The sequence below is a fragment of the Trachurus japonicus genome, chromosome 14 (assembly GCF_045865225.1).
Source record: "Trachurus japonicus isolate A0001 chromosome 14, Traja_1.0".
Taxonomy (NCBI): domain Eukaryota; kingdom Metazoa; phylum Chordata; class Actinopteri; order Carangiformes; family Carangidae; genus Trachurus; species Trachurus japonicus.
This window is the reverse complement of record NC_140920.1, coordinates 20,453,709-20,481,434: the sequence shown is the minus strand read 5'-3', so window position 1 is coordinate 20,481,434 and position 27,726 is coordinate 20,453,709. Positions and strand designations below refer to the sequence as shown.

Genomic DNA, 27,726 nt, shown 5'->3' with positions numbered 1-27,726 from the left:
TGTGTGTTTTTGTGTTTGAACATATTTGCATGATTTTTCAACTAAAAATCTGTGACTTTAGTGTTTGTAGTTTTAGGCCTAGCATACTGACTCTGGGGAAGTAGTTAGCTATTTGAATTAGGCCTACAAGTTAATTTTAATTTTCTAAAGAGATTCAGACGTTGAAAAGGATGAATAATAAAATGGCATTAAATCAACATAAAGTCAACAATATAGAGTAGGTAGAGTAAAAATAAGGAACAAGAACAATCGGGGCAGTTCACTACATTACCCTACAAACACTGCGAGCGCGCTTTACTAGTACGGCAAGCAGGAAGAGGACATTCAAGCCTTCGCATGCACACTGGCTCAAACACAGAGACTTTCATAATGTAGAGAGTCAACGGAAAAGTTTCCTGGATACGTTGGTTTGTCTTTGTCGAGACACGGTCTGCGTTTTGCCTTCGTCAATTTAGGAGGCGGATTAAAACCTATAGACTACAACGACCACACAGGAAGAAAACGTTAACTTAGCTGCGCAACTTAGCCGCTAAAAGCTAAAAACAACCGTTGCAAAGCTAGTTCATCCTCTTGTATCAGCTACTTGATAACATGTAAAACCATGGTTGTCCTGAGAGAGGGGATGTGTCCTGGACTGGATGAGGACGTAGTCCGGGACCTGCGCGCTGCCGACATCAAGACAGGTCAGTGTGATTGTTATTTACGTGTACGCGCGCGTGTGTGTGTGTGTGTGTGTGTGTGTGTGTTGACATGACACCTGACTTGTAGCATCTGTGTTTGCAGTGGAGGACCTGGTCTCATCAGACATCGAAGAACTTGCACAGAAATGTTCTGTATCTTACAAGGTAAGTGTTTATGCATTAATTAAATGACACCTCTTTTACACTGTGCATGTCAAAGTACTGTAGATACTACTATAGGGATCAACCTGTGTTCAGTACAGCCACATTTACTCTAAATATAGCCTACTACAAGTACAGTGCTATTCATTTAAGCCCCTTGAACTATGTTCCTTCAATAGTCACATTTCCATTATCTCTTTGGGATAATTCAAATTCATATCTGTCTGTTGTGATGTGTAGACAAAAAAACACCCACATTTTACACTTTGCCGTGTAGAGTGGGAGGTTTAGGTTTAGGACCTGAATATCTCAGACACACTTTCACCCACATGCAGTGTAAGTTTCTCATTAGGGTCCGGGCAGCTAAGCTGCCGGGACACTATTGTATTCCTAGGAATTCTTCTTCTTCTTCTTTCTTCTTCTTCTTCCAAGGAAGTCATACTTCCCATGGGTGAAAACTCACCAAACTTCACAGAAACATCCAACCCCATGCCAGATTCACTCAACTCCAAGGACATGTGCCCCCCCCTCCTAGGGGGGGCACAATAAGCGTTTAAATTTAAAAACTTTAAAAATTCCTACCAAACCAACGGTAGATACTACAGTGTTGAAACTTCACCACAATGTAGCCTCAATACTGCTGAAACTTTTGTCCACTTAAACTTATTACAAATTATGAAGTCCATCACTCTGTTTTTTTCAATAACTGTAAAACTTTTAAAATGTATCTCCTCCCACAATTTTTGCTCAATTGACACCAAACTTGCTACAGAGCATCTCCAGACTGTCCTCCACAAAACTTTTGATTAAGCAAAAATTGAGCCTACAGTGCATGAAAACGTTTGACTGTAAACACTACTGTAAACATACCATCAAATTCTTGATAAATACATTTCCAATCTTCCTGAAAAAAAATGACAATATTCTGGAGTCATGGTTGATGAAGTTTGGCAAATATCAGAATTTTATCTCAAAAACTGAATTTTCTAGAACATTTTGAATTCTGCTCTCATGGGAACAACTGCAGTCAATGTGAGACTGGAATTTATAAACATCATATTTTCTCTTATGAAGCAAAACACTTATCATTAAAAACAAATCACCAACATTTCCATGCTGTCAAGATGCAATTTATGTATTATCAGATTTTTGTTTAGATGACTGAATTTCTGAAATTTTGACCATTTCATCACAACAGCTGCCCGGGCACTGGCTCACCTGAGTGGATAAATGAAGCTACACAGCAGGTCTCACCACCAGCTAATTAGCTCAGCGAGTTAGGAGCTGGTTCTTGGTGTCAGAGATTGTGAGTTCGAGACCCAGCGAGGGTGATGATGATGATTACGGCTCAAAATGTCACATGTCCACAAGCTGTTTTGCTGTCTAGATGCAATTTATGTGTTAACTGATTTTTGGAAAAAGGTGGCTTGCACCCTCCAGGTCGGGGGAGAGTTCCTGCCTCAGGTGGAGGAGTTTAAGTATCTTGGGGTCTTGTTCACGAGTGAGGGGAGAACGGAGCGCGAGATCGACAGGCGGATCGGTGCGGCGGCCGCAGTAATGCGGTCATTGTATCGGTCCGTCGTGGTGAAGAAGGAGCTGAGCCGAAAGGCAAAGCTCTCGATTTACCGGTCGATCTACGTTCCCACCCTCACCTATGGTCATGAACTCTGGGTCATGACCGAAAGAACTGGATCCCGGATACAAGCGGCCGAAATGAGTTTCCTCCGCAGGGTGGCGGGGCGCTCCCTTAGAGATAGGGTGAGGAGCTCTGTCACCCGGGAGGAGCTCGGAGTAGAGCCGCTGCTCCTCCACATCGAGAGGAGCCAGCTGAGGTGGCTCGGGCACCTGTATAGGATGCCCCCTGGACGCCTCCCTCGTGAGGTGTTCCGGGCATGTCCCACCGGGAGGAGGCCCCGAGGAAGACCCAGGACACGCTGGAGTGACTACGTCACTCGGCTGGCCTGGGAACGCCTTGGGGTCCCCCCGGAAGAGCTGGAGGAAGTGTCCGGGGAGAGGGAAGTCTGGGGATCCCTGCTCCGACTGCTGCCCCCGCGACCCGGACTCGGATAAGCGGCGGACAATGGATGGATGGATGGATGATTTTTGTTTAATAGAATTTCTGACTTTCTTAAATCTGCCTTGACAACAGCTGCCCGGGCACTGACTCACCTGAGTGGATAAATGAAGCTACACAGCAGGTCTCACTACCAGCCAATTAGCTCAGTGAGTTAGGAGCTGGTTCTTGGTGTCAGAGGCTGTGGGTTCGAGACCCAGCAAGGGTGATGATGATGATGATGATGACAGATCAAAATGTCAGTTGTCCTCAACACGAAACACAAGACAGTTGTACTGATGGTGGCATCACAGCAAGCCTCTAAGTTTAAAAATCCAAATAGTTTGGACTGGACCATGTCCGAAGGCTCCTAACATCTTAGAGTCACAGTAGATGTTTAACAAATACATATCATTATTTTACCTCAAAACGGATTTTTCTTTTTACTGTGGTTTCAAATCTGCCTGCGCGACAGTGAATGGCTTACTCAATTTGTGAAGCCACTGTTAAATGCCACTTGGCAATTAGCTCAGTGTGATAAACAACGGTCTTTGGTTCTTGAGGTTGTGGGTTCAATCCTCAAATGATGCAAATTGGACATTATAAGGTCAACTGTCTTGTCTTCCTATTCTCCTGTTTGTTGCTCAGAATTGCCTAAATTTGCCCAAAAGTAGCCCGGACCCGACCCATTGCTGCGCAGCAGCTATAATTGTGTAAGGGTTTTGCTTGAGGTGGACTTAAATTTAAAAAAAAGGCCACGCTTAATGTAAGCAGACCTCCCACTCTGTGTGGTCGCCGGTGTTGCCTTGACCCAAGAGGTCAGTTAGTTTAGAAGCCATGCAAATTTGTTTCACAGCAGTGGTTCAGCTCAAGGTTGAAGATTACATTTGCTCCCTATTCTTCGCTGTGTTTTTTTTTTTACTGAATTTTACCCACTCAGCAAGTACAGCTAGATAGATAATCATTTTTCATATAGAGCACAACTGTATGCTAATGTATGGCCAGCCCTGGACAAATGAACATTTCTGACTGATAAGAAGTACATATAGAAAAACATTTTAGCGGCTTGCTACTTTTAATTGTGGCATGCAAAAAAAAGTGTAGGCACCCTTTTACTTGAAATCACTCTCAACTTGATTTAACTGTAAGGCCTTAATAGACCTGTAAACGCTTTACATGCAGGCAGCGCAGGAATTTCACGAGGGCCACGAGGGCCATGGCCCTCGTGCCCGTCCGATTTGGCCTTGTGCCCTTGAAAAAAATATCTTCCCTAAGGCCACAGTGGCCTTGATGCCCCACCCGCACTGCCCCGGTTGATTTTGCGGTTTTCTCCTTTGCCTCTTTCCTGTCAACACGGCTTTAACACCGTCTTTGAAGAAAAAAACAATGCGTATTTTGATGCCATTCTGGCAGCAGCATCACCAGGGGTGGGTTTGATTCAAGCCTGGCATAAACCGCTCGGGCGGGCTATAACAACAGTTTGACGACCAGTCTATCACCGGCCAACCAGGTGACTTCATCAAACACACCCCACCCGCCGAACCAATCATGTGGCTGGAAAAGAGCCAAGCCACAACATGTCAACACGTGCTAAGTGTTTGGGCTGTTACAGCCGTGTGCGTCAGCAGAGTAACCGCCGGTAAAAAATAGAAAACATAAAAAAAGTTTTGCCTCGGAAGAAAATGTGAAGGAGTCAAGGAGAACTCGGATGGCTGACCGTGAAAAGATGCGTGGTGCGTCATTAACTCTGAAGTAACGCTAACCCTTCACAATGGAGACGCCAGACAGCTGGAGCGGACCGACGTCCCGGCCGCGTTCACACAACACGGACGCGGTCACGGTGCGGCCGCTCTGCTGCTGCTCAGCCCAGAGCGACTGTTGTGTTCACACCGATACAAACGCACTGCACTCAGGCGTAAAGATCAACTGTGCCGACCTGAACACTGCCCAGACCAAGGCAATACTATACTAACATCAGTTTTATTTATATGATACTGTTGTATAATGTTCATCATTACATCTGTCATGTTTAATTTTTGACAGGAAAAAAAAAAAATCACAAAACAACCTTCTGATAACTTAAAATCTTACTTGTGACGATAAGGGAATATTTAAGCCTGACCAAAATAGTGATTTGAGTTATATCGTGATATAAATTGATGTCGACTGATATGAAAAATATTATCGTGATAGAATTTTTTCTCATATCGCCCAGTGCAATAGTGAACAAGTAAGATAGGAATTTCAAAACATATAGCTGCATAGGACTGGACCCTTGTGCAAAAAATTAAATGCATAAATGAATTTAAAGTAGAACATTTCTGGTTTGCTTGAGCCCGTTTTATGTATTAATTTAACAGATACCGGTAGTTAGTAAATTCATTAAAGACGTGGATTTAAAATCATTGTTTTATTTTATGGCCTTGCTGCCCTGGCTTTTGGCCTTTGTGCCCTCAAAAAAATGACAACACCTAAGGCCAAGTGGCCCTGCCCCTAAAATGACGAAATTCCAGGCCTGCATGCAGGTCAAGAATTGTCAGATGTTGCAGGGAGACTTATAATGTTGTAACCCTCAACAATCATGGGCTTGTCAAAGTACCTGCCTGAAGAGCTGAGAATGAAGCTAAATGATGGCTGCAAAGCACGAGAGCCTGTTAAAAAAGTATTAAAGCTAGAAACCTCCACTGTCTGAAATGGTAGTGAGAAAAGGCAGCAATGATGAACTGTGGAAGCCGACACAATATCTGGACTTTTGAGACAATTCTGCACGTCTGCCTGAGAGAAAGGCAGAGTGACTCCATAGGGGCGAGAGCGGTAAACAGTGTTTACATGAAGGAGTCATCGGTGAAAGGAGCCACAGCTGCAACCTCATCACAAGAGTCAACATCTGAAGTGTTCAAAGCAACATCTGGATTAGACAGAGTCAATTTAGAAAGAAGTGCTGTTGATAGATAAAGTTCAAACTGAGCTTCTTTGGTCACAATCATAAAATGGGTGTTTGGAGAAAATATTAGAGAAGATTGAGATCCTCTCAAACTGTATGGATGTATGACATCTACACAGCTCGCAAGACAAGGCTGACACCTGAATAATCCTGCACAGCCTGGATGCTGCTTAGAGAGGGGCAACAAAACTTTGCATTGAGTCCCCAGACACAGATGTATTTGTTTTTGCAATCCAACGGTACCATGAGTTATTGTAGCTATGTAGAACTCTTACTTCATCACTGGTGTGGGTTATAAGAACTTACAACCTCACCAATTTGCTGGCAAGGGGAAAATGACCTGTTGGCAATCACTGTTTGCTAATTAGTCCTGACATATGGAGTCGTATTGAAACATTTGTCTGTCAGCTGTACGAGCATGGTACAAAGATGTCTGTGATCTCAGGTGGAGATTATTCTCCAAGAAATAGTTGCTGAGAAACTGCCTCCAACTTGAGGAGCTTTACATGAAGCCTTTACCTTTTGAATCAGGATCACATACATAACCCACAGTTACCACTGCCAACAGAGTATGGATGGGAGGCAAGGCAAGGCAATTTTATTTGTATAGCCCGTTTTTACAAACAGTTTGTCTCAAAGGGCTTTACATGGCATCGTAACAACATCCTCTGTCCTTAGACCCTCACATCCACTGAGGAAAAACTCCATAGAAAACCCTTTTCACAGGGAAAAATCGGAGAAACCTCAGGGTGAGCAACAGAGGAGGGATCCCTCACCCAGGACGGACAGACGTGCAATAGATGTTGTTACAGACAAGAAAACAGTTTATAGTTTATGACACAGAATGTGTGAAATATGGAAATGTTAGCAGGAGTTGATGAAGGCAGCCTCTGGTGGGGGGGGGGGGGCAGGGGCAGGGAGAGCTGGCCAGCTCAATGGGGAGGACTGGGTGGCAGAGCGGTCCATGGGAAGGGAGGGCAGGCCGGTCTAACAGCAGGGGAAAGGGTGGGGGGGCTGGTGCAGAGAGATGCAGCTCCGGTGGATCTGCGGAAACACAGAGAGAGTGCGAGACACCAAGGCCAAACTACAAAGTAGAGTAAAGGCAGAGGGAGGTTAACTGGTGCCAGTCACAACATGGCATCCTCCAGCCCCAGCTATCATCACATAGCTGCAATAAGACCTACTGCATGTTATATATTATACTGTTCTGGTCTAAAAATCTCATCTGTTGTCATCCCTGTCAGCAAGGGACATCTGGTGGGTGGGGATTGATGAAGAAGATGATGATGATGGAAATCCTTCAATTTACTAAAAGTTTTAGCATACATTACTGAAATTCACTTTCATGGAAGATTCTGGGATTTTGTTGGCACCATGGAGATTGTACAGCGTCATGTGTTTTTTGTTGACACTTGGTCTTCATTTAAAGCAGATATCAGTGGAATGTTTTTGTTAATATAAGTCCTAAATAGTCCTATTTTCCGTCAGCAATCACTTACATGAAGTATTTCAGCCTAAACACGAGTCTCTCCGTCACTCTGCTCTGCTGTAACCCGAGGAGAAAATTTTCCTTGTGGGATACAAGTGTTATCCAATGAGGGGAGAGAACGGCATGAAGGGCTGTGTGTGCAGCCAAGGGATGCGCGTGAATGTGGTGACGTAGCACGAGGACCAATTGATGCCTGACAAGGGCGGGGGCTGCTAACTCATGGTGCGTTCAAGGAAACTCGTACTTTGTGTTTTTCCTTCCTGTGAAGTCATACCAGTTCGATCTGGTACGAGTTCACGGGTCGGAAGTTACGAGTGGCCGTTATAGGGAACTTTCACAGACAACAGGACGGTAAAAACACGAGCTACGGGTTACCTGGAACGCTACCAAGTCGTAGTTGTGACTTGAAGCTGTAACTTACGGTTTCAAAAGCCTGCCTTGAACACAGCATTAGCCGAAACGGCCGTGCCGCTGATATCTGCTTTAATTATATTGGAAGGAAAGAAAATAGTGAAATTTTGTAAATGGCCAAAATGTATATACCGTAGGCCTAAATTTGGAATCTGGAAAAACTCTCCAAAAATTAACATTCCAAAATCATGGAAATACATTGCCCCCACAAAAATGGTGTTTTATGTACATCGTAATCAGAGTGTAAAGAAGCAATAAACAAAACAACTTTTCTTTTACCCATTAGGAAAACTGAAAGAGTCCTGACTGGCTCAGCCACAGTGTCCTTCATTATCAGACTGAGGCCACAAAGAGAGGCCAGCTCTTTCAGTTTTAATCTTTCTTTCTGTGAGAAGAGGAGAGAGCAGAGATCATGGAGGAAATTCTGCCAAACCCAGTACTGACCTTATAGGCAGATAAAAGAAAACATGTTTTTTTTCATATATAATAAACACTGCTTTTCACTAAGGTTTTTTGAACATATGAGCACAAATAATCAGGAAGGAGACATGGAGGGGCCTTTTAGATAAACGTGTATCTGTGAATAATTGTGTGGGTGGGCAGGGCACTGAGGGCCACTCAGGCATTCTTTGTAAAAAGATGACTGAGATTTTCAGTCACATGTCCTCTGTGGTCAGAGTGTCAGTACATGCAATCCAGACACATAGAAAATGAAAAAAAGAAAGAAACTCAACAAAGTCTCCACTCTCAATACACATTTTCTCTTCATGTAGTCGACATATAGTAGAAGTTTTCTTTGACTGCAGACCTCCACGCACTATATGTGTATATAAAAGTTTCAGGAGTCACATAGCGTACCACTTTGACAGAGGTGACTGGAGTTGAAAGTGTTGGAGTTATCGCACAGAGTGAATGAAAGGTTTATTTTCCCACATGAGATCATTTGTTTTTTTGGATATTCTCTTTTTTTTCCATCACAGTCTGTAGCAGGTTCAGGTTCATGTGTGTGCCTGAGCGAGACTTCCTGACCTGCTTGTTCAGCCTGTGGGCATCCCCAGAGCTGATAACCAGCATCCCTCCGGTCAGCCACACTCCTGCTGATTGGAGCCATTGTTGAGCACACACACAACGGGAAGGGGGTCAATTCTAGGTCATCTGTGCCGACACACTTGCTCGACTGCGGTAGCCTCTTCCACTTTAATTAAAGCCGAACAAAGGAAGGTTTTTTTTAATATACAATAACACACCCATCCTATTAGGCCACATCCTAAATTGGGGCACCAAAGTTCCCACTAATTGAGACCCAACAGATTTGTCTTAATTCACAAAGATTGATTCTTGAACACAGCACGAAGAGTTAATCAAAACAGCGCAGAAATAGTTTGTTGTGTAGGTTATTATATGAACGCACTTGGAATTACACTTTGTTTTCATTGTCGGTTATTTTATTTACATAAGTACTCTCTGCTCAGAAGGAGGTACTAATCAAGACTGTGATGCAAAAATATGAGACATTAATATTCTTCAACAACCAAACACTATATTTGGTCAGGGATGCCCGTGTCTGAAAACATCCATCCCCACTTAGTGGTGGAGTGCAGTGGTTCCTGGTGGCCTCGCTGTGATGACACCATCTACAGGACTGTTGGCTCCAACCACACCTCCGTCACCTGAGCTGTTAGATCAGGAGGACACATTTTCTGCCAATTAAAGACACACAACTCTGACCCATGCTATAGCTGCGATGGCTGGTACAGCCCACCAGCTAATGATCAAACATGGTTTTATGTGACATGGGGGTTGTTAGCAGGATGCCCCATACCACATTTGCTCAGATATACTGTATTTATGTAGATGCCCCCAAAGTGCAGAAAGAAATCTATACAGTACAGTAGGGGCTGGATTTACTAAAGGTTTGCGTGTATTAAAACGTGTGCAAACGTGATTGCACCCGCAAACAGATGTGGAACCTGATCCACTAACCGGGCGCACCGAGGATTGCGTCTCTCAAACAGACAAAATAGCACGTGCGATCCATTTAGCGTGTTTGCCTTGATGAATATGTAAATATGGGCATTTCAGCAAGAACGTGCAAAATACTGTGAGGAGTAGATGCAAATCGATTTATTTAGCGCCCGCAATGTGATTTACCAAACCAGGAAGTGATTGCGGTGGCTGTTTTTGTGTCTTTATTTACCACGTCTGAAAACCATGTACTACCTGATACAACTTTGCCAAAACGTATGCGTTTATTGGTTTGATACCTGTCAGAGCCCCGTGATCTTACATCTCTGCATTTCCTCACGTCTGGGTAATTCAGTAACAGTTTTTCATCCGTGTTAAAGGTATTTCACGCGCCGTTACGCACGTCACACGTCTGTCCTGCAGTGCGCTCCTCTCCTCTCCTCTCCAGTACCTGGCTGCTCAGCTCCGTCTCTCAGTCCCGGTCCCGGACTGAGACACGTCACCGCTGCCTTCACCCGTCTTTGATCCCTCTGGTCAGTGGTCAGAGCGTTTAGATCCATGTGTCCCACCTGAGCTCTCTATTAATCCACTCGATCATGGGCGGCACACACACACACGTTATAGGTGTGTGATTGTCGCTGCAGCTGCTGCCTGTTCGTCACTATATGACGAGTTGGGCCCTGTAGCGATTTGTGTTTATTTATCTAAACAGAGCGCGAGAGAGATGAACACACATGCTGTCATTGTATGCATCGGATCAAATGTCATTCTGTCCCTTGTCCATCCAGCTCTCTGTCCACTCTCTCCATGGCGGAAACGATTACCACGCGCAAAACCCTCATTTACATATTGTGGTTTGCACGTGTTTTCATTTAGCGGGTTACTCTTAGTAGATCACCTGTTTTGCGTGCACTAACCAAACACGCAATATTTTAGCGAGTGCAAACAATTTAGCGCCCGTTATCTGGGACCTTAGTAAATTCGGCCCTAGGTGTAGGTGAAAAGTAGACTTTTACGTTGAAACACTTGTAGGTGTATGTTTGACGGATTATAATGAAGGAAGGAGCACAGAATTAGACCTGTGAAAATGTATATGTCCATTAAAGTTAGGCCTGGGACGATAATCAATAAATCAATTAATCGCACGATAAATGAAAATGAACTCGATAGTTTTTCCGGCCTCGATAAATCGCCATGTGCATGCGCACGTATTTGTTTTCCTGGTCTTTGGCCTCCAACCAGGCTGGATGACAAGAGGCTTCACTCTGTGCATCGGTCTCAGCACCTGGGCCGTTTGTTTCATAGCAGAATGAAAGGAGTGAACCCTCTTTTCAGTCATCCAGGATCTTTGTTTCCCAGAATGCATTTCTCAGCAACCGGCAGCGCTAGCTGTAAAGCTAAGCAGCTAAAAAGCTATTTTACCGTAATTCTTGCTGCCGCGCTGTTAACACGTCACTTTATAAAGTTTTAATATTTTTTCATGCGAGAAAGTCACAGTTTAGAGCCCCAGTCTGTGGTCAGTTTATCCACATATCGCCTGTTAGGAGATTTCCTCCGACGTTTTTGGAGCTAATGTGGTAGCAGCGAGCAGGAGGAGTGGGGCTTCCCACAGTCTGCAGCCGCCTGCAGCAGCTCACGGGCCGGTCAACCTCCGTCATTGGGGGAGCAAACAACTAAAACTTATCAGCAGGTTTTTAGAGGTTTACAGCCGGCTGGTTTAATACTTTTTAGGAGATAAATGCTAGTCTCATTGATGAAATCTTACACCTGTGGAAGTCATATTAGTTTGTTTGAATGAAAAGTGGAGCTTCAGGTGTATAACGTTATTGGACAGAAGAGCTGCACTGTTTATTATTTTTTGTTTATTTTATTTATTTAGGATGGTAGCTATATAAGTTCTTGTCATTCCAATTACAATGGTTAAAAAAAAAATACTCATGAGAAATAAAAGTTTATCGCATTTAAAAGGGACTACTTACATTATTATGAAATATTATTATTATATTAGTGGTTAATTTGTTCTCAAAAAAATGTGTCAATAATATCGTTTATCGTCAATAATTTGTGGGACAATATATCGTCCAGCAAAATGTATTATCGTCCCAGGCCTAATTAAAGTCTCATGTTCATGTTGAAAAAATAGTCCCCAGTGTAAGATTGGATATGAAAACTGATCAGTTACTGGCCACTGCCTGGGATCTTATGATGGGTTGACGTGTTTTTGTATTTCTCTTCCTTTATGAATAAGACGGCAACAGGTATTTGATTTGATCTGCAGCCGTTCCTTCGTTTACTGGAACGTGGACCTCTTGCTGTTTTTAAATAACGACAGGGAGATGAAGCCGTGCCCAGAGCTTTGAAACCCCCCAGCCAGTTGTGTGGAGACCGGCTTCATTTCTTCGGTCGTCAAGTGTTCACAGCAAGAACCACTGAGCTCAATCCAAATGTAGAGATTCTCCTGCTTCCTCTACCTCCTCTTCCTGTTTTTCACAACGTCACAGATCTTCCAAACAGTCTGTCATCAAGTTGTCTTTTTTTTTTGGAGCCACAGATCAGGAGAAAATTTACTTTATTTGCAACAAACTGTCGACATCGCCCTAGGGCTGGGCGGTATACCGGTTCATACCGAATACCGGTGATTTTTTTTTTCTATGATATTAATTTTTCATATACCCCAATACCGGTGAGTGTGTAGCGTAGCCTACAAAACGTTGGGAACACGCGCGACATTATTTGAGGGGGGGGGGGGGGGGTTTGCAGTTGTACCAAACAAGCTGCATGTCTGGGTTGAGCTGGTGAATAAAATGTAAGGAGAAAATGTCACAGCCACAGAGGAACTACTTCGGCTTTAAAAAAAATCTCACGCTGATCAAACAACCATAATCTGTAAATGTTTTTTTTTACTTAACCGAGCCCCCCCCCCCCCCACCAGATGGTTTAACCCAACCTGGCATTTGCCGGCATCGCCTGTCAATCAAACAACGGAGTCGGGGTTGATATGTAGTAGCAGCGCTGCTAAACCACGGAGGGATAAGTGATTTTAAAAAAAAAGGCGAAACCAGCGCCGGTAAAATCCCGACAGTGTTCAGACACATTTGTGATGAAGGGATTTACGTCCACGTGTTGACGACTCGAGCCATCGTGTTTTGTTTTGTTTTTTCTTCTGTGGGGAGAAGTTAGCAAACAGTGGCATGAAGCTGGCTCATCTCCAGCCGCATCTCAACACAAAACATGCACGTCACGTCAGTGAGTCTCCTGAGTGTTTCAAGAGGAAACTTTATGAATTCAGGTTGGTGTTACATGATATTTTAAACGACAGCATCAAAGTGACCGACTTCATAAAGTCAAGGCCACTAATGCAGGTGTGTTTCACTGCCTCAGTTAACACAGACAGAGAGAAGTCCTCTGGCTCTCAACCTGTTGTTATGATCTGAAGCCACACCTCTGATTGAGCACAGTCCCCCAGTCCCCCCAGAACAGATATTTATTAGATAGCATTTTAGATTGATGATTATTCTCACGTGCAAAAATCTTTGTATATAATCAAGTTGATTATTTTTTTAGTCTGTATTATATTAATAAAGGGTTCTGTATTTTGACTGCAACAGTCATGCATTCTGATTCCTTCACCTCATTACAGTTACAGTGCCACTGCCACCTCTTTGTGAACAGCAGCATTTTGTGGGACCATTCAAACCCGTGTTAATACTAGTCTGGACACTATTGTTCTTCTACAATATTCAGTGTTTTTTCTTTATTTTCATTACTTTCTACATTGTAGATTCAAACTGAAGACATCAAAACTACGAAGGAACACATATGCAGTCACGTAATAAACAAAAAGTGTTGCCATGTTTTGCTTTGGTAGCAGCTTTGCACACTCTTGACATTCAGTCATCAGCTTCATGAGGTCGTTTTCCAACAGTCTTGAAGGAGTTGACTGAGCACTTGTTGTCTGTTTATCCTTCAGCATCTCAGTTGGGTGACAGATAACACTTTGGTTTTAATTAACACTTCTGTGGTTACAAAACTCCATATGTGTTCCCCATAGACTGTAAAAAATGGTGTTCCCCCATAGTTTTGATGTCTCCACTAAGAATATACATTGAAGAAAGTGATAAAAAATAAAGAAAAAACATTGAATGAAAAGGTGTGTCCAAACTTTTGACTGGTAGTGTATATATTTTTTAATTTTTCTAAATAGAAAATTGTTATTATTTATTGATTTATTGATAACAGCATCAAAGTACAAGTGACTTTATTATTACACAGACAATACAAGAAATTTAGTAGCCAGGGGGAGTTTTCAAATAAAGATAATAATGAGCACAAATGAAAAGTTTTAGCAGCTTTTTGTTGTTAGAGTCAGATATACTTGAGCATATACTGTTACGTTTTATTATTATCATCAATATTATTATTAGTTTTCCAGGTGGCATATTCGCTCTGTTGTAAAAATGAAATCGAAAACCCTGATATTCACTCCTCGTGACAGTAAAATAGGTAATTCTAAGCCAATTTACTGCAGTAATTATTCTCTAAATTATTAGAAAATGGGGTTAACACCCAGTCATGCATGAAAAAAAAAATACCGTCAAATACCGTGAAACCGATATAATTATGAAAAATACCATGATATAAATTTTTGGTCATACCGCCCAGCTCTACATCGCGCCGCATATAATATTGATGATGTGATGTTCGTTGGGTCTTGAACCAAACAAAAATGTCCCTTTTATGTGTTGAGAATATGATTTGTTGTCCAAGGCGCCTCTGTAGCAACACAACACTTATGCTGCTGACAATGCACCACAATGTTGTGAAACATTTTACCTTGATCAAAAAAAAATTGCAGCTCTTGTGATTTCGATATTGCACTTGTCCCTGTTGTGATTTTGGTTACATAGAAATTAATTGTGCAGCAGTACTTTCCAAGGACAGAGATCTGGAGAGACCAGTAAAAATAGTATGTCTTTGCTTCATAATACTATCACTTTTAATAATCATTTAACTGCTTTTGGAGGGGGACATGGATAATAATAATTACTATTTTACAAGCTCATATCACAAATTCATACTTAATTGCAGCTGTGTTTTGATCCATTGGTGTTCCTTGTTATGCGTCACAGAGGATATTTGATGATAGTTTCTCTGTGGTTTTGTTGTCCTGGTGAGTTTGGATCCCTGTCTAGATAAATCACAATTATTGATCTACATTAACAATGACTCATATTGCCCCTGTCTCTGTGTGTCTGTTTGGATATAGTAGTCTGCTCACAGAGAATAAAGGGAAGGTTCGTGTATCTCAACTCAACAAGAACAATTTTCGGATGCTTTGTTTAATTGGGCAACAAATGCGACACTTAGTGTGCTTGTCTAACTGAACTGAGTTAACTTTATCTCCATTACAACAGAGTGTGAGTCTGCTTGTTTAGGTAATTAAAACGTCAAACGGAAGAACTATGTATAGTGGGGAGATATCAAATAAAAGTATTCCCACAGTGAAGAGCTTTGCTTGGCTGCTGGCTCCTTCTAGACACAATACCAACATTTCAGACTGGAAATTCAATTTTTCATCATTTCATACTCACAGAATTTACTGTTCCTCCCCTCACATTGCCAAAACCAAAACATTACTCCATTACATAATTGATTTTCCATCAACAAAATTGATAAATGATTCATCATTCATCCAAGTTATCAAGTGTAAATATAAAATAACAAAACTTGTTTCTCCAAAATGTTGCTGCTGCTTGTTGTTGTTTTTATATTGTTGAGAATATGTAAGTGTAAAATTGAAGAATGGAGACTTTCAGGAGAACTTTTTGATGGACCTTCAAGCTGTGCAGTTAGATCTTCTTTTCTCTCTAATGGAGCGTAGGTGTGTGTCAGAATGTGTGAGAGGCAGTGGACAGCCAATATTGTCATTATTGTTTGCAGTTTTGTGCAAGAGTTGGAGGTAGATAAAAAAAAAAAACAGAAAGGAGACAAAAGAAATGGTGACAAAAAATTATGAGCATTCTGTAAAATTCAATTTATTCATATATGTGTACACACACTGATACGAACACATACATACTGGAGGACGCCTGACTAAAGACATGTGACTAACAACAATAGCAATGACTGAGTTGCAGCCAACAGCAAAATCACAAACCAGCAGTTTATGATGAGCCAACTGCCCATGCACAGTCATTTCTTACCAGATATTGCCCACATTTGTTATTGGAACAGAAAAGTGGGAACCACAGCTCCTGAAAAATACAGTTGCGGTTATGTTTTTCCAAAGTTAAGTTTCCGAACTCGGTCCTGGAACATCTCATGAGTTGGAGGAGATTAATTTTTTCCAACACAATTTTCTGTATTTCTTAGCAAAGTATCATATCTTCTTTTTTTATCCGTATAAAAATCCGGTATATCTTTGAATTAATGTTTAAATCAAACTCTGAATGAAAATCAATGACAAAAATAATTGTTACCGTACTTATAACAGTACAGCTAATATTCAGTCTAAATGAATGCTTTGAATAGCATGAATTAATCAAACATGCCTAAACCAATGTCACAAATACAGACTAACACTGTCCCTAAGATAATATCACACAATCAGTTATAATGTTTTGTGTCTTTGAACCAAACCCATTACATATTATTCACAGTGCTGATGGAAAGGTGAAGTGAAAGTTAACATTTAGTGGTCGAGTCTACTACAGGAACCTCAGAGCTGCACATTGGTCAGGAGGAGGCACCGATCTTCCTGCAACAGCTTGAGCTCAGTCGTATTCTGGGATCGTCCGCTGTGAGCGTCTCTCCTCGGGTCATTCTCAGGTCTGAGGTCTGGCTGCACCTGGGGGTGGATTTTTCTTTATCTGAAGTCATTCTGTTGCAGATTTACTTTGAAGTTCAGGGTCCTGCTGCATCACCTAGTTCCTACTGACCTTCAGCAGGTCGACAACCACCTTGATATTATTCTAAACTCGGTCATTCATTTTCCCCCTCAATAAAGCAGAGGCCCTGATAATGACGCTTCCTCTGTCTGGTATGCATGCAGTGCTCTCTTTGTACCGTTCCATCCGTCCATAAAACATTATTTAGCAGAAGAGCAGCAGTTCACTGTGGTCCATCCAGCTTTGTGAGAACCAGCCTCAGCTCTCACTGATGTCTTTGTTACGTTGGTGATCATTCTCTAGTCTAAAGATTGTTCTTTGAAGTCGTATCAGCTGGAGAGTCGCCACAGAACTAAGTCATCTTCATTTATAGACGGGTTGTGTGACTGTGGAGTGATTGTTATACAATATAAACACTGAGATGACTCTGCAACCAACCAAGCTTCATGCAAATCAACAATTCCTGATTTTGTAACTGTAACAACGTCACTAACCCACACCTCAAATATGGTCTCACTGACAGGATTGAAGTAATTGGCCTTAAAGCTCACACCCTCTTGTCTACAGGATATCTTGGTAGCGCCTTGACTTAACTTCTTCATATTTGGTACAAACCTTCACTGGTGGTCAGAGGTCAAAGGTCGTGGTCACTGTAACTTCACAAAAGACATTTTGGTCTTATGAATTCAATATCTTTGTTTGAGGAAATTTCTTTGACTGTAGTAAACACTCACTCAAGGTCGAGCAGGCTTCTGGTGGCAAAGGTGAAGGTCACATAGGGCTGGGCGATAAAACGATAACGATATATATCGCGATATAACTTTACTCAATAGCAATATGAAACGTGGTCGATAGAAAGTCGATAGGTTTCATTCATTCATGTTTTGAAACAGCCAATGAAAACGAGAGTTGCGCCGCGCTGAACCAATGGCTGAGCCAACCAGGTTAGGTTGACACAGCACAGGAAGACTGTACACAGCACAACAACACGTGGTAATGTTTGGGCTGCTGCAGCCTGGCGTCAGCAGCGGGGCATCGCCAGTAAAAAAGAGAGAGAGAGGATGAGTGTTGCCTCGAAAGAAAAAATGGAGGAGAACTAGGACGAGTGACCGCGAAAAGACGTGGTACGTCATGTTTACATTAACCCCGATTGATGGAACTCTAAACAACACTAAACTTTAACCACGGAGACACCAGGCAGTCGGAGCGGGTCGAGCTCCGGCCGCCGTCACACATCAAAGGGAGCGCAGTCACGGCGTGGCCGCTCTGCTGCTGCTGCTGCTGCTGCTGCTGCTGCTGCTGCTGCTCACACCAGAGCGACACTGTTCAGCTGTGCCGACCTAAACACTGGCCACTGGCGAAGCAAGCGCTAACCGTGGCGATTTCTCTTCCTTTTTCTTTTTCAGTCAGGTTTAGACTGAGAATGATCGCTAATTAGACGGGCCACGTCAGGTCCGGGTTTTAATTTTCAGGTCCGTTTATAACTGTAGCAGCAGCAGAGAGATGGGGCAGCTCCTGTAAGGGGAGTGTGGCTCTGATTTAACTCCTGTCTGATGTAATGTTAAAGAATGGCTGAACAGCGGAGTGATAATGTCTGTAAAAAGACCTATACCTGTATATCAGCACTCATGTATGTCTCTTGTCCAATCAAATTATTTGGTTGAAACTAACTTTATATAGGCTAATACCAGTTTTATTTATCTGAAACTGTTATTAGGCTACTCATTGCTTTTATATGTTAATAATTACATCTGAAATGTTCAATTTTTGACGAAAAATAAATATTTAAATCAGAAATAACCATCTGATATCTTCAAATCTCACTCGTGAGTATGATAGAACATTTAGGCTTGACAAAAACAGTGACTTGAATCCTATCGTGATATATATCGATATCGACTGATATGAAAAAAATTATCGTGATAGGATTTTTTCTCATATCGCCCAGCCCTAAGGTCACAGCATACATTGCAAATACGACTATTTCACACAAATGGTTCCTATTTATTATGACTCTGGATAATTAGTTTAGTTCAGTTAGTTGAATTTGGCAAACCTTATACAAATGAGTAAAGGGTTCACTTGCTTCTTCTTGCCACTGTAGCTTCAGTATTTATGCCAAAACACAACCAAAATGTTACCTTGTGCACAAATCTGGGATTACTGGCCAATCAGTGCACCTGTTGTGTGGCAGATTCTTGCATGAGCCTCATGCGTGGTCGTGTTTTTGCATTTCAGGCTCTGTTTGCCATTCGCCGAGTGCTGCTGGCCCAACACACAGCGTTCCCCGTGTCTGGTGCTGATCTGTACGAGGAACTATTGAGTTCAACAGCCATCCTCTCCACTGGAAATCCCAGGTAAAGACAATTGTGCACACACAGCAGAGCACAGTGCCTTGTCTTCCAGGGGCTGGGGGTTGGGGTGGGGGGATTTAACAGTGGGCTCAGTGCCACAAGAGCTTAGTAGAGGGCTCACCTCCAAAATCAAATATGTATTACTTACAGCTCTCCACATATTGAATTAAACGACACTTTCCTGAATTCATTTGAGAGGCAGAAGTGAGTTTGAGATGTTTGCTTAAGCATATAGTGGCCACTTGAGCAGTGCCCCAATAAAATCTCAGAGTAAAGGTTCTGTTATGTTTGGCAGAGGTTGAACCAATGGCTGAACAAGTTATTTAAAATACTAGTTCAGGTTAATTTGTGCTAAAACAACCTGTAAATGAAGGAGGACATCATTTTCTTTAAGTTTGAAGGAACCAGTGCAGACCGTGCATGATCACGGGATGATGTGAAATCAATAGTATTGTACATTACCAAAGATCTTTGTAACCAGGATCCTCTGCATCGATCCATTTTATCAAACTAAAATCTTTTCAGTGTTGTTACAATCAAATTTGCATCGAACGGCGCCAGCGTCATATGCATCTGCTGTATGGCTGCTGTAGTTAAAAATACAGCAGAGTGTTTCAGAAATGGCCCGTGTGCTACATTCATGCACCGAGGAAACATCTCAGCAGCTGAATCTTACCCCTTTGCTCGTTGTTCCATTTGGCTCATGAACGCAGCCCTAAAGTGGCTTCTGATATATCAGCTGCATTTTCTTGGCCTCCAGCTTGACTACTCTCGAAACAAACACCAATGCCAAGTCCTTTTAAAGCATTTTTCGTGGTATGTCAGAAAATCAAAATTTAATGACTTCCAAGAAACCAAAAATTCCCCACTGATACCAGCATGGCGTTGTGTTACAGCAGTACAGATAACCTGTAAAACAGAGACACAGCGGCACTGGTAACACAAGATTGAGTTATCTGTATACGGCCACAGCACAAAGCATGGCAGATAAATATTTCACTTTTAGGAGGGAGATATTCTTGAGCCAGGACACAGACTGCTCTGGACAAATCTGTGAAATGGGCCCTCGTGGCATAATTTATAGGACGGTACTTTTTCTGCAGTTAAACTCACTGTTTCAGCATAATTAATGACCACAGGTGTTTTTTTTTTCTCTCTCTCTCTCTCCATGGCTCTTTTGGTGGTTTTCATGAATTAGTTAATGCTTTGGATTAGTGATATGAAACTGAATCAGCCGTGTGAGTGGAGCCGGTGCCATTTGTGTGTGTCTTGGTTGCGCTCTGCTGGTGAAAAAGTGAAGTGATGACTGATGCTCTCTGCTGTCCAGTCAGTTCGGTCGCCGTGTGTGAGGAAACAAGCATTTAGTTTCCTGTTTATTAGGGACAACCACCGAAAAATAAAACAGCTATGCAGTAGATTAGATTGGTACCATATGAAGATGATAAAGTTGTATGGTTGGCTGGTGGTTAAAGAGGCAGACCTGTCATGCTGCTTAAGTTATAGGCCTATACGTCAAGAAATCTGAACATTATATCATTCATGCTGTAGGATTTTTTGCAGGGACAGGCACTACACTGGATTAGTTTTAGCTATTAGTTAAAGGCAGGAAGTATTTAGTAGGAGCAGATGCTCTTAAAGACTTTAATCTGTTGATGCAATAGGATACTTCCTGTTCTCCTCACTAACGGATGCTGAGTGTCAAACAAGTTTTCTCGGCCGGTCACTGAGTCATTGAGCTGGATGTAGAAAAACATGGTTAATTATCATAGAAGACGAGTGTTATCTTCTTCTGTTTGAGAGGAGATGTCAGCCTGAATGAAATTATGTAGTATGAAGTATTTTTGTATTTTTGTATTTACATTTTCTTCATCACGCTCCTTGAAGACATAAGTGTAGACTTTTCCTACCTGGAGCCCTGAAGGCCTTTTTAACAACACTTCCTTTTCTTTTTCTAGCTGTTTGATATAGGCACTGTGAATGCAAGTCTCTTCAGCCCAGAGGATGATGAAAAGAACTTAATGGACCTAATACCTTTTTTTTAAAATTTCATCCAGCTAATAGAAATGTCAGAAAGTAATCAAAAAAGCTCAAAGAAACCGTTTTCTGCTCTAACCTAATGAAATAAATGAATGTGTTTTTGAAGCCTCACTCTTGGCATGAGAGGGAATCCTTTCCTGGACCGTCAGGAAGTTTTAGCCCTCTAGATGCATGAACTGAATTCTCAGTATTATGCCCACAACAGTAGCTGCCTCATTAGATTTCAAGAAGTATCGATGTCTGTGTGTGAGAGCAGGAAAACGCTCCCAACACATACATGCAACAAAGCCAAAGTGGCATAGTAATTGATTATGAATGATAAATAGCATTCATATAAATATGCACCACGCAAACAATAAGAAAAAGAACCAACATGGCTGCCATGGTGATTTTTCATACAAACAGGATGAATGATGAGGGTTGATCATTTCAGCAGCGTGTGTGTCATGTAGCATTGTGATAGCATAATGTCACAATCATATTATAATGGCATGTGTTAGGCTACTGTAGCGATGCTTAGTTGTGAATAGTGAGAAGATTCAGCCTCAAATCCAGACAGTCACTTCAAACCTCTTCTGTCGCAGCCTTCTCATGAGGGATTCAGCTTTGAAGCTCAGTGTTAGTGGCTCTCATCGACCCACAGCCACTCAGAGCTGCAACACACACAAGTATCCCAGCCTCCTTAAGTAAGATGCTTATTACTCCCACCGCTTCTTTAAAGGGGATTTGTTATGGTTTTATATATTTTTTGTCCTATCCTATCCTATCCTGTTACGATGTCAGGTGTCTGTTGGTGAACATGAGTCAAGATGCTCACTGAAAGACAAAATTAGGGCCAGTCTGATATGGGATTTTTGGGACTGATGGTGATAGTAGAAAGTAAAAAACAATCTGCTAATATTTAGGAGTGGTTAATTGGCCCAATTTCCCGATTCCATTCGATTACAATTATTGAAGTCTCGATTCGATTACAGACCGATTTTCGATTATTAACGATTATCGATTCGATTTTCGATTATTAATGATTATTGTTATGATTATTATCAGTCAGTTGCTGAATTATTATTAGCCTATTATTATTTATTGAAAACCACAGATTGATTTTCTCTTTGTGCGTTGATTGCTTGTTGGCTCATTTTTTGATTCTTGGATTTTTTGTTACAATAAGTTACTTTAACTGATCATGGACCCTTTGTATTTTTGGACGTGTCACAAATGAGATTTAAATTAGTAAGTCTATTTTTTTGAAAGACAGATGCAACACATATGTTACTGTAGCCTTTAGATAATGTACACAGTTAGAAAAACAGAACACAACACACGTAACTAGTGATCAAATAATATTGCTCTGGAACAACCAGCTTGCACACATTTTACTTTAGCCTACTGTCCACAGTAGCACGCTGTGTAACTTCAACTTCAGTGATCAAATATTCATTGCTCTGGAACAACCAGATTCTTATGGAGGAAGAGTAGACCAGCTGGTCCACATGTTGTGACGTGTTAACAGCGCTAAAGCCAGAATTAAAACAGCTTTTAGGAGTTGAAAGTCGTGTGTGTAAATCTATAGACAAGATTTTATTTGACTTTGTTTGGAAAAACCGGACTCACTATCTTAGAAAATCTGTGTTAATGAATGATTATAGTAAAGGCGGCCTTAATCTTTTGGACTTCACTTCCCTAAATTACAACTTCAAAATTAATTGGGTTAAGCGTTACCTCAAGTTTCCAACCTCTTTATGGAACTTTATTCCCCATTATGTTTTTTCTTCAGTCGGCGGGCTCCAGTTCTTGTTGCTCTGCACTTACAATGCTGACAAACTTCCTCTCAAACTTTCCTCATTCCACAAACAAATGCTGCTAGCATGGTGTTTAATTTACAAACATAACTTTACTCCGCATAGGTTCTTTATCTGGAACAATAGATATCTTTTGTACAAAAACAAATCTATTTTCCTCCAACAATGGTTTGATAACAATTAGGCTTGGGCGGTATCCACATTTTGATACCGTCAAACTTCCTCCACATTTTACCACGGTATACGGTATTACCGTGACTAATTAAAAATGATCTGAGTGACCTAAGTGGCATTACCAAACATTGGCTTGTGTCTTCACCAATCAGAAACTGAATACTAGGGCTAAACATTAGCAGACCAAAATCTCATTGGTCGATTGGTCGCAGGAAAAAAAAAAAAACATTTGGAGCCCTGCCTTGTCAAAATTAAGTCAAAATCAGGGGTTTAAAAGTAGGCTAAAACATATTAAACTAACTTAAAATTCAACCACACATAAGTGCTACTGGACATATAATTAATTTTAGACATGAAATTACTTTTATTTAATATTTAATCCTTATCTCCTGTATAAGTGCATTGCATTTTTTCATGACGGTATTGAAACTGATACCGTTGCTATTTTTAAATACCTGCAGTATACGGTATTACCGTAATACCGCCCAAGCCTAATAACAATATACGTTTACTGAGTCAGTTGTTTGACCGACATGGGCGTCTTTACAGTTATGTTGAATTTATGCAACGGTATGGAATCCCTGTTACACCCAAGGATTTTTCTATTGTTTTTGATGCTGTGCCCTCGGGTATTATTTCCCTCTTTAAAAATCTTAATGTAAACAACAACTTGCCCATATCTTTAAACATTACTGAAACAGTAATGGGGAAAGCTTGTTTCACAGGTAATAATAAAAATAAAAATAAGTTTATTCGTCAACTATTTCAACAAGACATTGTAAGTTCACCCTCTGCTTTATCCTACTACATTTGTTGGAAATATTAATTGGGAAAAAGTCTGGCTACTACCTAATAAGTTTTTTTTAACCAACAAGGTCAAAGAGATTTCATTTAAAATGCTTCATAGATTTTACCCAACTAATCATTATATACAAAGGCTTAACAAGGACATTGATGTGAACTGTACCCACTGTGTCTCTGTCAATGAAACCTTGGTTCATTTATTTTGGTCTTGCCCACACACCAGACAACTTTGGAGCAGACTGGCACGCTTTATCAGTGATCATATTTATCCCCAGTTTAATTTATGCTGGAAAAATGTTTTGTTTGGCTACACTGAATATGATAAAAAACTAAATTCTCAGTTTCATATGATTAATTTGTTAATTATTTTATCCAAATTTTATATACATAAGTCTAAATTTTCTGGTAAGAAGCCAAACTTCTTGGAACTGTCTGCATATGTTGGTCAATATATCTCCTCCCTCTGTGATTGTGAGAATAAAAAAGCTGTTAAAACGTATGATCTTTGTAAGCTTTACAAAATATTTATTTAAGTTTATGTTTTTTCTGTCTTGCAGTCATCCCCTGGCGTATCTATGATTGTTTGGTTGTGTATTAATGTTGTATACACTTATTTCATCTAACTGTATTCAGTCGTGTGTATACTCTTGTTGTCAATAAAGTTGTTAAAAAAAAAAAACAACTTTTAGCAGCTTTACTGCTATGGTTGTAGCGATGCTAATTTCTGTTAGCCCGTCTATGGTGTTTTACATTATACGACGTTAGCATTAAGCTAGCGGACTTTATGCTTCAAAAGCAAGCTCACTGCTGTCTGTCCCATAGAAAAACATGACAGCGGCAGCCTAGTTTGGAACATGAACCACGTGACCGCGCTGGCGGCGATATCAAAAGCTGTCGTCACTCAATTGTATCAATCTTTGTCTCGCTCCGGCACCGTTAGCACCTTGTTAGCGCCTACACACCATAGACTGTAAAAAGAATGGACGTAGCGTCCGTGACGTCACCCATTGGTTTTGGGGAGTCGTGTTTGTGACTCAAATATGGCAGCTGTCCACGGAGCTGCTCGGACCTGTCACTCAACGTTTCCGCGCCCTAATTGGCCAGAGTTTTAACCTAATAACAGTAAAACAGTAGAGTTAGAAAAAATTCACTCCCCTCAGAGTGTGTGCGGGGGTAGAAACTATCGGTTGAGACAAAAAAACGTTCTGACACCAGGCTTTTAACATGTTTATTGAGGATGTAAAATCGGCGATTTTAACATGGGGGTCTATGGGGAATGCTCCCTTCTGACACCAGCCCCCAGAGGAATCCAAGGGGATTGCAGTTTTTTGAACGCGGAAGTGAGCTTCACTTCTCAGACCCACAACCATGGATGTATTATATTAACTGGATACCGGACCGGGAAATGGCCGCCGTTCATTTCAATGGAAGTTGCTCGCCTGGCGCATACACCGAAAAATTTTCTGACTTCCGGGTTTACTTCCGCGTTATGCGGCCCATAGAGCATGCGCAGTTGAGTCGCCCCCATAATGCTCTGCGGCCTCCCATCATGCCCTGGGGCAATGAGAACGAGCAACCGCCGTTCTAGTTTTGGCGCTGCGCGTTCATGTATGTGTTACTTGTGGATTTAATGAATGAGTATTAAGACTTTTACAGGACTCACACAGACTTTAAAACAAAGATAATGATTTAAAAAGTAAGGCGGCCGATCGTAGGTTTACTACGATCGTTTATATGATCATTAAATCGTTTTGACAGTTAATTAATATACAATGTTACACTGAAAACGAGTTAGTCCGAACCTGTAAGCTTAAATCACAATGGAAAATAAATCATAATTAACTGTATTTTTGTTAAACATGACAGAGATGACCACAGAACACCTCAAATAATGTAATGAGGGCTTTACTCTTACCTTTTTGAATAGTATATTTAACTTGCTGCACAGTTCACCAGTTGTATTTACAGTTGGTGGAGGTATTATAAACTTAGTCACACGTGTTTTGTTTTTATCAGCCACATTGTAATTAAAGAAAGTTAGAGCTCTTTGGCAAATGCATCTTCCTTTTAATAATTGTCTGTACTGGCTGTGTTCATAGTTTCATCATCATCAAGAGCCTTCAGGTGGATGAGACTCTTTGTAATTCAACAGTTTAGCCTTACAATATTTCCACAACACGCAGAATATCAGTGTCCACTAATACAGCTGTTACAGAACCAGACATTTTAATTAAACACGAATGCCCCAGACACAGTTGCAGATGGATTTGGTAGAAGAAGAAAAAAGTCACAAGCATGTTTGTTTTTTTCCGAACAATTTAATAATATGATTATGAGTTTAAGTGATCATTTAGCATACTGACACTGAACAAACACACACTGACGACGGTGAGGAGGAGGAGGAGGAGGAGGAGGACGTCCACGGTTCTTCCTCCGGCCCCGGTGGAAGACGGGGAGCAGCTGCACCGTCAGGCCACACACACGACACACAATGGAGGAGTCTGGACAAGTCTCGGTTTACATTTTACCAGCGTGGCATTAATTAAACCGTAAAAATAAATTAATGTGGACGTTGTGAACGGAGCAACAGGTGTTGAACATCAGCCGCGATGAGACACTGTTGACACACACAAACACATAGAGCATAAATGACTTATAAAGCTAAAATTACTGAAAAATATGAGTTTTACAGGAGCAGTAATGTAAAACAGTCCGGTTTCACGTCAGTAAATGCAGTCATTACGTGGCGATCTCATCAATTAAAACGTTACATTTAAGAATACGAGTTGACAAGAGACTAATAACAGACATTAAATATCATAAAGTTAAATTAACTCGATGTGACCAAACAAAAACTCACCTTTGAGCCGTGTTTTCCACTTTTCTGAGTGATTTTAGCGCCGGACAGCGTCTCATTAGTTTCAGGCATCCTCGGTCCCGAGACACACACGACCGCGCACTGCGAGTGCACGGACATAGCCGTGACGTCACGGCCAGAAATGAGACTTTTCTGTGGCTTTTCTGACCGTTAGAAAACATTTTGACGGATAAAAAGTCCATGACTTAAAAATATAGAATACAAAGATTAGTAATTAACGGAGGTTACAGCTGGAGGTGTCCTGTGAACAGTTTTACAGGCTTCTCTTTTACTATTGCGGTCTATGGGAAAAATCCTTTCTGGGCCGCATGGGATTTTTTGTTGCAGTACCACGGGTGGCCACTGGGAAAAATCGGCGTGCCTGCAGAGAGCTTTACAGGGGGGCTGCCCACAACTGCCCCCTTGCTACACACTTGCTCGATGGCTCAGTTACACTGCCTCTTGTTATGACAGACAGACCGCTCCACCTTGTGGTTAAATCCTGTATGACATCCAGTAACAGGAGGACTCGCCTTTGTATTACAATTTGAAAAATATAAATAATCGATTTTTGGAAAATTAATAATCGATTCATAATCAGTCATTTAATAATCGCGATTAATCGATTATCGATTTTTTTCACCACCCCTACTAATATTCCTCATGTGTACATAAACACACATTTTGCAATGATCCCTAAAGTATGACCCACATACTTGTGACAAATATGTATTGGAGACTCAACATTCTACTGTTGAACAATAAAAATTACTTTTATTACTCGAAATGGCCTCAGTGCAAACTCTTGGTATATGTAAATAAAATAAATAAAAATTTAGAAAAAGGGCAAAAGCCTGTAATGAATAATTACACAAGTTCTTTTCACAAGCTCCTGTCACTCCCACAGTGCTGCCGTGTGAAGTAACCCCATATAAATAAGAGATCAACCAATGTAAGGACATTGTTTCTATATTAAACCCAGACAGTTTGCAGTTCGCCTGCAAAGTTTGAAGGCACAAAATAAGTGTTCTCATCGGTTCTTACAGTATCAGCCCACGCATTCCCTGATACTGATATGTGTGAGAAGGGCTCAGATCAGATGATTAAATC

General features: G+C 41.3%; 1 protein-coding gene across 1 annotated transcript in view; it reads left to right on the top strand.

The window, feature by feature from the left end:
- Positions 1–363: 363 nt before the first annotated feature.
- The window catches only part of rad51d (RAD51 paralog D), a 49,592-nt gene continuing 22,229 nt past the window's right edge, over positions 364–27,726 (top strand). Inside the window, exons 1-3 of the mRNA XM_085798308.1 lie at positions 364–683; positions 784–845; positions 18,830–18,948. Coding sequence (XP_085654434.1) covers positions 602–683; positions 784–845; positions 18,830–18,948 — 263 coding nt within the window. The 5' untranslated portion in view covers positions 364–601. The remainder of the gene's footprint in view (positions 684–783; positions 846–18,829; positions 18,949–27,726) is intronic.